Here is a 13,124-nt window from a genome sequence, read left to right as displayed (position 1 = left end):
AAAATCACATTATTAAGCTTAAAAGCTGCTTAAATGGAATTAAAATATATTAGAACAATAAATTAATAAAGACACCATTTTTATATAAAAATTCATTTAAATAACTTTAATTCAGTGGTTTTGGCATCAATTTCTGCAACTTCAAGACATTTTCTCGTGTCTCTTTTGTGCTTTTCAAGGGTATTTCAGCTTCGTCTAAGATATCTTTTCTTGTGTTACATATTATTTCTATAGTCAGTTGGCCAAGGTGTTTTCGAGAACAACTTTACAGTTTGCATTATGCAATCGTGTCGCATTGTTGTCTGTTGTCGTGCTGAAGGCGGCAATTGGATGGGGCGTGGCAGCTTACAGAAGTCATGCAATGCAACACAGAATTGGCATCTCATTCTCTGCGGCGGCTGCTTATTATTACTTCATTCAATTCAATGCATGTTAATTGCAATTACATAGCCGGACAATGGCAACGACAACAACAACAACAACAACTGGACAGCTGGGCTTTGTCTAACGACAGCGGCAACAAAGGGTTAAACACTTAAAGCGCTCGTTGCACGTTTACTCGTTACTCGCCACTCGGTACTAAGTTGTTGCTGAGCACACGTTCTCCCTCGTTGTTTAAACAAATGTGTGCAAATGTTGATGCCGTCGCCTGCAGGCGTATTCTATGCAAGGGGGAGGGGCAGAGGAGTGGGGGAAAAACAAAGTGGCTGACATGCCAAGATGCCAAACCCACAATCCACCAAGTGGTCGGACAAATGTTGTTCTATGATTTTTACATAAAAAGCTTTCGTTGTTTTCTTCAAGTTGTTGGGGTAGCAAACATTTCAAATCAATTGAAAATGTTCCAAATATGCGTATCTACTTTATAGATAAGGTGCTTAAACCACAGACATATCTAAGACTGAAGAGAAAACATAATGGAAGTATGGAAAAATTACTAAAACTTGAGATTGGGAAAGAATTCATTGAGAATAAGCAGCTGCATCTAATTGAAATATATTGAAAGTTTTCTAAATAAATCTATGCTTTTTGATACGAAGCATTGAAGTAAAGAAAATGTCTGATATTGAGAATGAAAATCTTATATAAGATTAAACAGTTAAATCAATTGAAAACTATGCTAAATGTTCTAAATAAAGCAAGTTGAAATCAAGAAAATAGCTAAATATCTAAAATTGAGAAGGAAATCTATAAAAAATAAAACGCAATCTGTTGAATAAATATATGTATCTTTTGATAAAGAAAGTTGACGTATAAATAATTATTCAAAGCATGATATAGAGAAAAAATGTTTATAAAAATAAGCAGCAGCTACCGAAAGTTGAAGAATAGAAAATAATTAAAATCTTGATATTGAAACAGAAAATCTATGAAATTAATTGAAATATACATATTTTAAGAATTCTAATGATAAAGAAATCAAAAATCATGCTTCTTTGACCTAAAGCTTATAAAAAAAACTATAGTTGCAAATAGATTTATGAATAATTTATAATTTATTTAAGCACCTCACGTTCATCCATAATATTTGCTTATACACTGAGCTATTTCCAGTGAAAAGCAGTTAGCTAATATTATAAAATTGTTTACTTGTAACTCACATTCAATTTGTGATTGTAATTAAACTTAAGATCAGTGAACCCTAAAGAAACCCAACAACAGCAAGTCTTAAATGTTAATGTGGGCAACGATTTCCTCGAGACATACATAAAAACTGATTGATCATTGATCAAGCAAGACGGGCAAGATGTGGACGCAATTTGGCTCAGTGTAAGCCAGTGCCACATATGGCAACAAAGACAACTACAAAAACAACAACAACCATCATCAAAATAGACATAGACCATAAAAATCAGCAACATTTGGCGACGACGACCCCAAACGGCAACTGTTGCCAGTTGTTGTTGTTGTTGATGTTGCTATTGTTGTTGTTGTTGTTTATTGTTCCATTCAAAGATCAAGCTACGTCGTGTGCTAAACTTGCACCAAATCAAGAGGCCATTGAATTGGACAGAGGGGGAGGCAAGCGGTAGAGGGAACTACAACGATATTGAGACTTGATTTTGCCCAGCTGCGCGTGGGCCACAACTTCCCCCTCCCCCTCTCCTCTTCCTCTCCCTTACCCCACTCTCCACAAAATAGCTACACAGCATTTTCTGCAGTGAATGTAGCAAAAAAACGTTTTTCATGTGCCAAATTTGGATGCCAAACGAAACGTTTAAAATTGAAACAATAAATTTCAACAAGCAAAAGTTAAAAAATAAATAAAAAATGAAAACGAACGAAATTAACATAAAATAAACATTTGCATGGAAATTATCGCATTAAATGTTAATTTGTCATTTTATGCATAGGCAATTGTTAGACAGAAAAAAATCAACATAAATATTTGTTTATCTACATTTTTGGGGCTGACATTAATTAAGAATAATTTGCTTATAATTTTGCTTTGCGCTTTTTGAACTAATTAATGTTTGCTACGCGTAGGCGAAAGTTTTACATTTATATTTTTATATCTTTTTTATGTTTAATGACAATTTTATGGGTTTTAAAGTCGGCGACAAATTAAGAAAACTGAGAAATGGGGAGAGAAATGAAATGGAAACATTTCAAATTGCAGCTAAACATGAAAAACTAAAAATAAACAATAATCAACAAATACAATAGGCAGTTCCTCCCCTTCATGCATCCCTCCATCTAAACTCGAGTCCCCACAAGGAAGCAAATCCCCAGAATGAAAATCCCCAACAATAAAAACATCACAGCCGCCGCAGTCGCAGTCGCCGTTGCAGTCGACGTCGACGCTGTCAAGCGCAACTGTTTCTGCAAGACAAAGAAGACAACAACTGCCAGAGAGGGAGAGGGGGAAGGCATTGAAATTAAATATGGTTTGTAACCAGAATTCCGCACTAAAAATAAACAAAAGAAGAAGTAGAAAAGGAAGAGGAAGAACTCTCTATATGCACTCTCGCACGCGACGCGAAGGGTGTAATTGAACTACATACAAACAAAAGTACATACAGTTATTCAAGATACTGTTTTGACAAAAATTTAAATGCACATATTTGTTGTTATATTAATAAAAATTTTAAATACAATGCACATTCAATTTTAAGTTGCTCAGGAAGAATAAAATAGAAGACAAAATAAAAATCCTTTAAATATATATATATTTTTTTGTACATTTTTGATTTAGTCCAAACACTTTCTTGACTAACTGTATGTAAACACGCACACACAGTTACATGGCACTTATGCATAAGCAAAGAAAGAACAAACAGCAAGTTTATACAAATTAACAACAATGTGGCCTCCACACACACACACACAAATTTGTATTGTTTTGCGGATATATGCAATTGCAATTGGAGTCTTTTGCATATTTGCATAAATCGGCCGACGCCATTGCAAAACAATTAACAGCAACAAAAAAAAACGATAAATGAGCAAAAACAACACGATAACAAATCACTATCAAAAGCAAAATGCGCAAGAACCTAAGACAACAACAAAACAGCAGCGACTGCAGATAAAGCAGAAAAAAAAACAACAACACAAAGTTGTTTGACTCTTGTTTTGATTGCTTTTTCGCAATGTTGTTGGCGGCTCTCTGGCTAGCCTGCTCTCTCTCTCTCTCTCTCTCTCTCTCTCTCTGGCCGTCTCTCTATCGATCAACGGTTTCTTGCTCTGACACAAGGGCGAGCCTTTGGAGCAGTTGTTATTGTTGTTGCTGTTCTTGGTTTGACCAAATTCTGCACAAGGCAAACTGAAAAACCAGTTATTAAAAAAAGGAGCAATGCCGTTTATATAACTGTTAATGCAAGAGATCAGCTTTTTGGCCAGGTGTTCCAGCTGTTTGATCAGTGTGCAAAAAAAAATTACAACGCTGCCTGCGCTTCCCCGCCCCACTGCACCCCTCCCCTGGGACGATGGTCGAATCGCTTCTGCGCAATGTGACCAGGCGGCGAAGATGAAGATAGAGATAGAGAGAAAGAGAGTGAGAGAGATAAGACAAGCGGCTAAAATGCCGCTATATTTATGTATTTGCTTATAATTTAATTCACATTACGCACCTGTCAAACTTTTAAATGCACACAGGAACAACAACAACAATTATTGCTATTGCCTTGCAGAAATAAACACACAGTCACACACACACACATTCGCCCTCTGCTTGCTTGTTTGTATGTATGCGAAGTTCAACTTCGGCGCAGCAAACTCTCGCTCTCTTTCTCTCACTTGCTAACTCTGTCGCACAGACGACGCTACCTTTTTACACTTAAATTCTTTTTTTGCGCAAAAGGAGTGGCGTCCACCGTTTCAGACTTTTTCTGCTTCTGTTTTGCACACACATACACTCACACGTACAATGTACATGATTATTTTGCGGCACTTTTCCTTTTCGTCATGTTCCCTTTATTTTTTTGCAAATATATTTAACTCTCTGCCTTTTGCGTATTCCTTTTGCGCGCTGCTTTTCAATTCGATAAATTAAAAATTTCATAAGAATTGCATGATTATGATTTGTAAAATGTATTAAAGTTGCTACTCAGTGCATTTTTATTTCAAATCGGCAACACTTTAATTCAATTCTTTTCTTTCTTTTGTTTTCTTATTTGTATCTGTCGGAACGCGTCGTAGGTGCGTCGGTCTGAGCGAATATTTTCGCCTGCTGTGTTGCGCAGTTTTTCACTGGTTGCCTTGGGGCAGGAGGAGCTATGTTTTTCCTTTATTTCTTGCTGCAATTGCACAAAACACACAAAATGAATTTGTTTAAATATTTTTACGCACTATTTAATCAATCAATTTTATTGAATGCTGCTTACGCGCGCCCGCAAAATAAACGATTCTTTGCGGCTAAATGAATTTTTTGCATTCAACAAAGGAAATTTATTTGCCACTGTTAAACAGTCCGTTTACATCCGCACGCGTCGCCGATTCGTTCACAACTAAACGAGAGCTCTGCAAAAACGAAGGAGTACAGTGAGCAAGAGAGAGAGAGAGAGCAATGAAGATAAAATAACATTGCCTTAACAGAAGCAACCACCGCGGCAGAATCCGTTAAGAAGCTGTTAAAAACAAAGCTGTTTAAAACCCATTTTAAAAGGAACTAATACATTCACTTTATTTATAAATATAAATAAATGGTCATCATATTTAATTTTTGACAGTATATCCATCAAAAATGGCATAATGAACACTTTTTAGGAGTTTCGTAAACTTACAAAGCAGCCCTCTTATGCTGCAACATTATATATTTTCTGCACAGCTGTTAAACTCAAATTGGCACTGCTAATAAGGGAATTTAGACTGACCATATCACACTGGGAAGATATCGAAACAGCGGGCTATTTAAATTTACAAGTTTTAAGAAAAAAAAAAACACAAACTATTATTTCAAGTTCGATTAGATTCGAAATTATATAAAAAAAGCTTCTATGGCTGAAAGTTCATCACTCTTTGGTGGAAAAAGTTACAAATTTAATCCTAAAAAAATAAAAAATTCTAACAAAAGTACTACTAAAATTTTCAGAATTCTATTTTCAAAGTTAACAAAAATTACCAAAATGATCATTTTGGAGATAAGGAAAAATTGTGAAAAATGATCTAGATCAGATTTGTAGGTCTGGCAGCGTTAAAATAATTGTCAACTTTTTTCTGGCAGGTGGCAGCGTTGTTCGAAGAACTGCACAAAACAAAGAGGGAAAGAAGAAGAACGATAACATTTTGGAAAGACGGCTTTTAAAATGGGCAAATTGTTGATTTTATTTATATTTAGCTGCATAACGCACACAGTTTTAAGCACAAGTTGCAAAACATTATTGCACGAACTGGCAAACGAACAGCATAACTTCGTTTTCTGCACCACAACTCATGCGATTCCCGACGGCGATAATAGATTCTGCGGGAGCTGCGAAGGCGAACACAATTTAATGAAAACCGCCTTCGATTTGTTGATGAAAAACGAGAATTGTTCCAAGTTGTACAAGGATGCGGATCGCATGAATGTCGTGAGCACAACACAAAAGCTACTCGATGGTCTCTGGGACAGAGCGTACTGCGAAAGTGAGTATTTTTGATATTTGATGACTAATGTGAATATAGTACAAACAACATTCATATTCCATTTTCAGATTGCTTCCAATTCGATGGGCAAGTCTTAACTAACTTCACTGAATTGCATGATGGATTTAGAAAATGCATAAGTTTGACCAATAAAAAGGATTTGTGCATTAACTGCAAAGCGGCCTATATTTATATGAACGATTTTTATTTGAATTTGGATAAGAAAAACAATGGACACATCTGCTACGATATACAGGATATAGTAATTAATTATGAAATAATTATTTGTATTATAGTTTACTAATGTATTTGCGTTTTTTAGATGAATCGCACGCGTGTCCTGTGGTCCAAGGAATTGAAATGTTGCCAGCGTGAAGTGAATATGACAATATTCCTAACCTGCGTCGGAGTTGTAGCTCTACTGCCCCTTCTCCTCTTCTATAGCGGCGCCGTTGTGCTGACCAAGCGACGGGAGGCGCATCATGGTCTTCTCAATGAGCAGGAGCCCGAACTGGATGCCCCATCCACATCACAGCTTATCACCGCTGCTATCTTATCAACAACGCCCTCAGAGCCGCCAGCTGTTATACAAGCCAGAACAGAGATAGTTCCGAAACTTGTTACATTAACTGATGACTCTAGCGATTTGAGCAGCGATGATGAGCCAGCTCTTAAACCAAAAATTAATTAAAACTATAAGCATCAATAATTATCCACACTATAATATGTGATAATCACGCAAGTTCACTTTTATGGGGATTCCCCTCATTTAGTATTTAAACTGGGTAATTTCCCTCATTCGTTATCTTAACTCGGTGATTTCCCCCAAAAATGAAGTACCAATTTTAATTTCTTAAAAAAAATTTGTTTATCCTGAACTGAATTATTTTATTTTGTATTTTTAATCTCAAGATTTATATGTTTGACATACATGATAAGCATTTGGTTAGTTTGTAACATTTTGGTAAAATTATTGAGAATCTCTTCAACTTGTGAATGTGAATATGAGAATATGAATAATGAATACATGTTTATATACAAAATTGAACTTAAGCTTAAAACAGGTAAACAAGATGCATTTATAACTACAAAATTGCAGTTAAACGAGTGTGCCCAGATGTTCTATATCCAGATCGGTTGTATATAGCCTTTCAGGGTTGTCAGCTGCATTGAATAATTGTTTCTGTAGCATTTTATCAGCAGTTAGTTGCCGCACATTGCAATTCTTATCGATGGACTGCTGTTGATCTTGTTTTCGAATTGTATCTCGTATCTGTTGCATGTCTCTGTTTGTGCAACTTCTTGCGGCAATGTCTTGACTCTCGGGCGGCAACACTTCAAACTCACGTCCCAGACATTCCAAGACGCCCAATTTGGCCTTTAACTGCTCATTGGCCATCAATAGCTGACGCTCTACCCTGTAGATATCAGCCACCTGCACAGACAACTCCGTGTCGAGTCGATCGATTTGTTGCAACACTTCCCCCTTCGTGTGGTAAGCATATCGCACCTGTTGCTTCCTCACTTTCGCATGGAGACGCAGCAATTGTTCCTCTTCCCGTTGCAGTTGCTTGTTTAGCGTATAAACCTTTTCCAGCCAATAGATTTGCATCTCATCTGGAAGATTCGACTCGACTGGGAAAGCGCGTATAAATACCTAACCTCACTTTTGTTATAGTTATGCGCAATTGATTTACCTGTGGGAAATTGTGTTCTTCTCTGCCTTTGTTCTTCTCCCAATTCGACTGGTTTGTCGATTGTCTTTAAGTAGGCATCTAATAAATAATTCTTGCCCAATTCTCGTTCTCTCACACGATGTTTTTCATCCTCAATCTGTAGTATTTCTTGCTCTTTTGCACTGGAATATATTGAAAAGGGAAGAGTAATGTGTTGTATAGTTTTTTTTCTAAATTTAAAAATGCTTAATAGTTTTTTAATAAAAGTAAACTTACTTTAACAAATACATTTGCCTGTTGATTGTTTCATCTTGGGCCAATATAATATTCATCAGACGTTCATTTGGATTCGCATTGCAATGTTCTTTCTCCTCTTGCTGTTGTTGCTGTTGTTCCGGTTGCTGTTGTGGCTTGTTACGCTTTGGTTGTTGTTGTTGTAGTTGCATTGTAGTTGCCACCGTTGTTGCGGCAGTTGCAGCTCCGCCTCTTTGCTTGCCCCGCCGCCTGCGAAATCGTTCGCTTCGGGAACTGCCCACGGGACTTCCCATGCCGCTGTCCTTATCGGTCGACATGGACAACATGGAGAACAGCTGGTTATGGTTCTGGTTATTGACTCTCGATGATGTCAGAGCAGGTGTTGTTCTCGCTAGATTCCTCAACTGAAGCTCACACTGTATGAAGATCGAAGAATAGAGGTACGAAAGAAATTATTTTTTAGTTCATTTATCTGATAGTTCATTTATCGAAAGGGAGAGCTGAATATTTAAGAAACAATGGAAAGCAGAAAAAGTAATAGAACTTTTGTAACTTTAAATAAATTATAAATTTAAAGAAAAAATTTGAAAATTTAGTAATATGCTAAAAATATAGTAAAGAAAACTCACCAGTTTCTTGCCGAAATTATCCCGCAGTGGTATAACGTCCAGAAGACGGGTGCTACCATCCAAATATTCCTCAAAATGGCAGTTTCGCAATTGCTTGACAATCACATATTCGTGTGAGTTCTTAAGACTCTTGCTATAGGTCGGTACTTGCTCATCTTCTTCTTTGGTTTGGATGGTAATTTGGTTAGATTTGTCAATGGATTTCGCACTAGCAATTCCATTCTCCACGCCGCAACGCTTCTCCTCGAGATTCTGATAGTGAAGTAGGGCACAGATGAGATCCGCACAGGTTGTAGACGAATCTACACCGGATACCCAATGTTTCTCGCCATCGATTGTTATGGACACCGTATCGGAGAGAGTCTCCATTGAACCATATGAGTCACAATCCACATTGATGTCATTATCTGGTTGACATTTTGTGGATTTCTCGAAGAGGGAAGTGGACGCAATAGCAGTGATTGAGGCTTTCTTCAGGGATGCGCTGTCTTCCTCCAACATTGTTGTTGGCACTGCGGATATATAAAGGAAGATGAAGAGCGACCATCAGAAGATTTATCTTTAAAAAGATTTTTGTTCTCTTCTTTAGGTTAATTTGTACTTTGGAATCGACCTACATCCCGTTGATTCATCGAAGGAACAACACCTGGGTTTTATATACATGTTTATGCCTGTATATACAAGTTCACTAATGACGTCACCTGAAGCAAAGCAAAAATCACTGAAGTATGCATAAAAACAAAGCAAAAAATAAAAGAAGAATTAACAAAGCCAAGAACAAAAGGGTTAAATCGTTTGGCTTCTTTGTTGGGTCGAAATAATGAATGAATGAAAGAAACAAACAAACATAAAATACATTTAATAGTATTTTGTATCCTGATCAAATTGCTTCCGTATTGTTGTTTTGATTAATTGTCAGAGATATCGGTTTCCTTTCCGTTTAAAAACAAAAAGAGAAAGCAAAGTACACAAAACTCAATTCTATCTCTTCGTATCTTTATTCAGTCTTTACGGTAGAAAAATTGGATCATGTTAAGCTTAATCTGAGATATTACATAAAGAGAATTCTTGGTATATTTAAAAAAACAGTCTGGCCAATTCTGGATTTCAATTTCACTTAAATACCAGCTGTTATACACATTAAATTTCACTTGGATAATGCACTAACAACTGATCAAAGTGTACTTTAAGCAGTAAGCCAAAAAAAACATGTATAACAGTTGTTATACAAATTTAAGAACTGTTATACATATTAATTCAATTTATTTAATTGTTCACTAATATCTAAATACCTATCTAGAATAAAACGCGATATTGAAGTTTGTATAACAGTTTTTTTTCAGTTTCCATTTAATCCATCCATTTATTTAATTGATAGAATGCATAGTTAATGCAAATTCTTAATGGTAAATGTTTATTATATCCAAGTTTGACTGTAACTGTGTATACGAAACTGTTATACACTTGAATTCAATCAATGTAATGCATAAATAACAGATCATAGCGCACTTAAAATTCAAAAAAATCACAGACATAAACTGGATATTGTTAACTCTTAAGCATGTGCAGAATTACAAATTCCAGACACATTGGCATTTTGCTCATTTGGCTCGTTGCTGTTGTTATTATGGTTGTTGTGGTTGTTATGGTTGTTGTTTTTGTGGTTGTTGGTAAGAAGCAGACAAGAGAGCAAAGACATCGGCCGTCAGGTTTAAGCATATACCACACCCAGATTTCAGTTTTGTTTGGCATTTAAAATGAAAGCACTAAATACGTGTACTTAAAACATAACACCAACACTTAGTTAGTAACTAACGAGCTTAGTACAAGCTTAGTAAATGCTTAGTCTGAAGACTTTTCCTATGGCGCACAAAAAAAGAAACTTTCGAAATAACTTAAAGCGTAGCGTAGATGAATGAATCTCAACTGTAACGCATTATTATACCCTGTAAAATGTGAAAATGATTTAATAGGGTATGTAAGTTATGAAGGGAAGCATGTAACAGATTAAAAAGATCATTTGAACTCTATAGATATATATACATTCTTAAATATCTTTAATATTCAAGTCAATTTACATTAAATACCAATTTGCCATGAAATTTTCATTCAAAAAGCCATTTACAAAAGTTGTCTTGGTTCAAAATAAATTTAACAAAAATCTACCTTTAGAATATGTTGTATTCTGGTAAAAATAAATTCACTATACATATTTTATAGAGGTCATTGGATTAATTCTTTAAAAACTGAGTTTTTCTGTCAAGCAACCATTTTAATAATTAAATGATTACATTTTGATAGGGTATTAAATCTGCTTTGAATCAGATTTATCTTCATTTTTTTTTTGCGCCGACTTCCATTTATAATGGTTAATTATGTTGGTTTGCCTGGATGGAGTGCGGGGGCGAGGGGTAAAGGGGGAATTTGGTTTTGGTTTTGGTTTTGGCTTCGGTTAAGGCTGCCGCCCATAGAAAGTTACAGTGCATTAAATAATTGTACGTACGCGAGGGTTTGAAATTGTTAAATGACTTTAAAGCTTAAACTGTTGTAAAAGGTGCACATCAATTTTGTATATATTTAGCACAAAGTCATTAGCATTTTGGCCAAGTTTAAAGCGCAGACCGTTAATACATAATCAATAAACAAAAAAACTTTAAGCAAATTCAAATATTTACATAATATGCGAAAATAAAAGAAGTCGATTTTAACGGTTTTTTTTGGATGCCATAAGCTTAGACTGTTATTTTTGTTATTTAAATTATTATCTTTTTATAGCACAATTTGAACTTTCTATAAAATGCGATTTGATTAACATAAATATTTGCACTGCAATTGCGATAAATGCAATAAATGCGGCTTATTATGATCGCAAATCACTTCGGTTTGTTACACTTTTTATGTAAATGTAATTGCAGATGTATGTGTGTGTGTGTGTGTGAATTGTATGTGTGTGAGTTTGTATTGTGTTTTATACTTTTGAACTTTCCCGTTTTGTTACACCTGTTGGCAACACGCCGTTTAGCTCAACCAACACATTTGGCGTCGTCACAACAACTGAGCCAAGAATCAAAAAAAAGCAACAACAAACCACACTCAAGTCTGTCTTAAGTTTGAAGAGAAACTTCAGAGAGAGAGAGCGGGAGAGAGAGAGCGTTGCAGCGACCCGAAGTCTGCCTCGGCTGCCAGGCAGTTGGCCAAGAGCTGTCGCTGCTGTCTTCGCCGCTTGTGTGGCAAGCTCACACACACACACACACACACTCACACACATACACAACTAACCGAAAATTTGTTTGCCACTGTGCTCTCAGTGTGTGCTCTTACGGTAACTTCATGGCTTAGTTTTGTAACTTGGCTAACATAATTGCTCCAGACTCAGCTACCTCTCCCTCTCTCGCTCCCCTCTCTCATCCTCCCCTACCTGCTCCCCCTGACAGCCTGTCAATTGTTTCTCTGTTTGGCCAACAAATTCTCAGCTACCAAGAGATCTTATGAAACAGGCAATTCAGTTACTAAAGATTTCAGTTGATAAACAAATTATGAGAATTGTCAATCTTTTTGCTAAATCAAGAAAATATTTTTTAATTGACTATTTCGTAATGTAATAAATGATTTTTTCAAATATTAACATCAACATTAGCATAAACATTATTCAGTTACTCAACAAGTTGCCGCAGATCTCGATCAATTCCAGTTTTTGTATATTTTTCTCTCGTTTTTTGTTTTTTTCTTTAGTCCATTTCAAACATCGTGACGCCGTCGTCGGTTGCACTTGCAACAAGTTACGTTTTTTCGGGTTTTGTTTCTTTTTTTTATGGTAGACTGTTTGGCCTTTCATTTTCATGTGGCGCAGTTGTTGCCGCCGTTTATACCCTACAAACGGGGTACTTTAAGCTGGCTAAGTTATTTGCAATATCATCAAATATTTATTTATATACCAAAATCATAAGATTTTTTAGCTCTTACTATCTCTCTCTCTCTCTCTCTCTCTCTCTTCTTGTCTTCTTCTTTTGCTTTCTTAGTGTATTTAATATTCGGCATGCTCCATTTAAGCCTTTTCCTTATAAAGCTCCTAAGCCTTCAAGCATAACCATGCGCCAAACCGGTTTTAATTGCTGTGTGAACCTAACAAATAGCCCAAATATCATAATTGACCCCTGTTCTTTCCACGAAAGACTCTTCACATAAGGCCGAAACCCCAAGCCACACTTATTAAAAGCCTCATTTAAGTTTATTGTTTTGCCAAAAACTCTATTTTTTTGGCTAGCTATAAGCGGTTGAATGATTCAAACTACAATTTGTAGTTTCTTATTTTTGAGAAAAACGAAAATGTTTTCCTAAAACTTTAAATTTTACGTTTAAACATTTAGAAAAATATTTCAGAAAAATTTAGAGCTCATTTTAATATTTATTAACAAAATTCAAATTCAATTCAAATGAAAATATTCTAGTAAACTTTCTTCCCTCAACAGAAAATTATTTTCCATTCTAGCTTAAATGT

At 35.7% G+C, this 13,124-nt stretch overlaps 3 protein-coding genes across 5 annotated transcripts in view; 1 reads left to right on the top strand and 2 right to left on the bottom strand.

Annotated features, from left to right (window-relative positions):
- The window catches only part of LOC117789273, a 59,615-nt gene extending 54,667 nt beyond the window's left edge, over window positions 1-4,948 (bottom strand). For all 3 annotated transcript variants that reach the window (XM_034628389.1, XM_034628390.1, XM_034628392.1), the window contains exon 1: window positions 4,074-4,948. The gene's annotated coding sequence lies outside the window, so the exon portion shown is untranslated. The remainder of the gene's footprint in view (window positions 1-4,073) is intronic.
- Window positions 4,949-5,697: 749 nt separating this feature from the next.
- On the top strand, window positions 5,698-7,004 carry LOC117789278 (osteopetrosis-associated transmembrane protein 1). The gene is made up of 3 exons (XM_034628399.1): window positions 5,698-6,066; window positions 6,135-6,328; window positions 6,389-7,004. Exons 1-3 carry the CDS (start codon window positions 5,748-5,750, stop codon window positions 6,755-6,757), a joined length of 882 nt encoding a protein of 293 aa, XP_034484290.1. The 5' UTR covers window positions 5,698-5,747; the 3' UTR covers window positions 6,758-7,004.
- On the bottom strand, window positions 6,965-11,673 carry LOC117789274. The gene is made up of 5 exons (XM_034628393.1): window positions 11,601-11,673; window positions 8,627-9,138; window positions 8,019-8,413; window positions 7,764-7,924; window positions 6,965-7,701 (listed from the first exon to the last, which is right to left on the bottom strand). Coding segments are annotated over exons 1-5 (1,605 nt in total). The 5' UTR covers window positions 11,602-11,673; the 3' UTR covers window positions 6,965-7,165.
- Between the last annotated feature and the right edge of the window lie 1,451 nt (window positions 11,674-13,124).

Source organism: Drosophila innubila (genome assembly GCF_004354385.1).
Source record: "Drosophila innubila isolate TH190305 chromosome 3L unlocalized genomic scaffold, UK_Dinn_1.0 0_D_3L, whole genome shotgun sequence".
In the NCBI taxonomy this organism is placed as follows: Eukaryota; Metazoa; Arthropoda; class Insecta; order Diptera; family Drosophilidae; genus Drosophila; species Drosophila innubila.
This window is presented reverse-complemented; position numbering and strand designations above follow the sequence as displayed.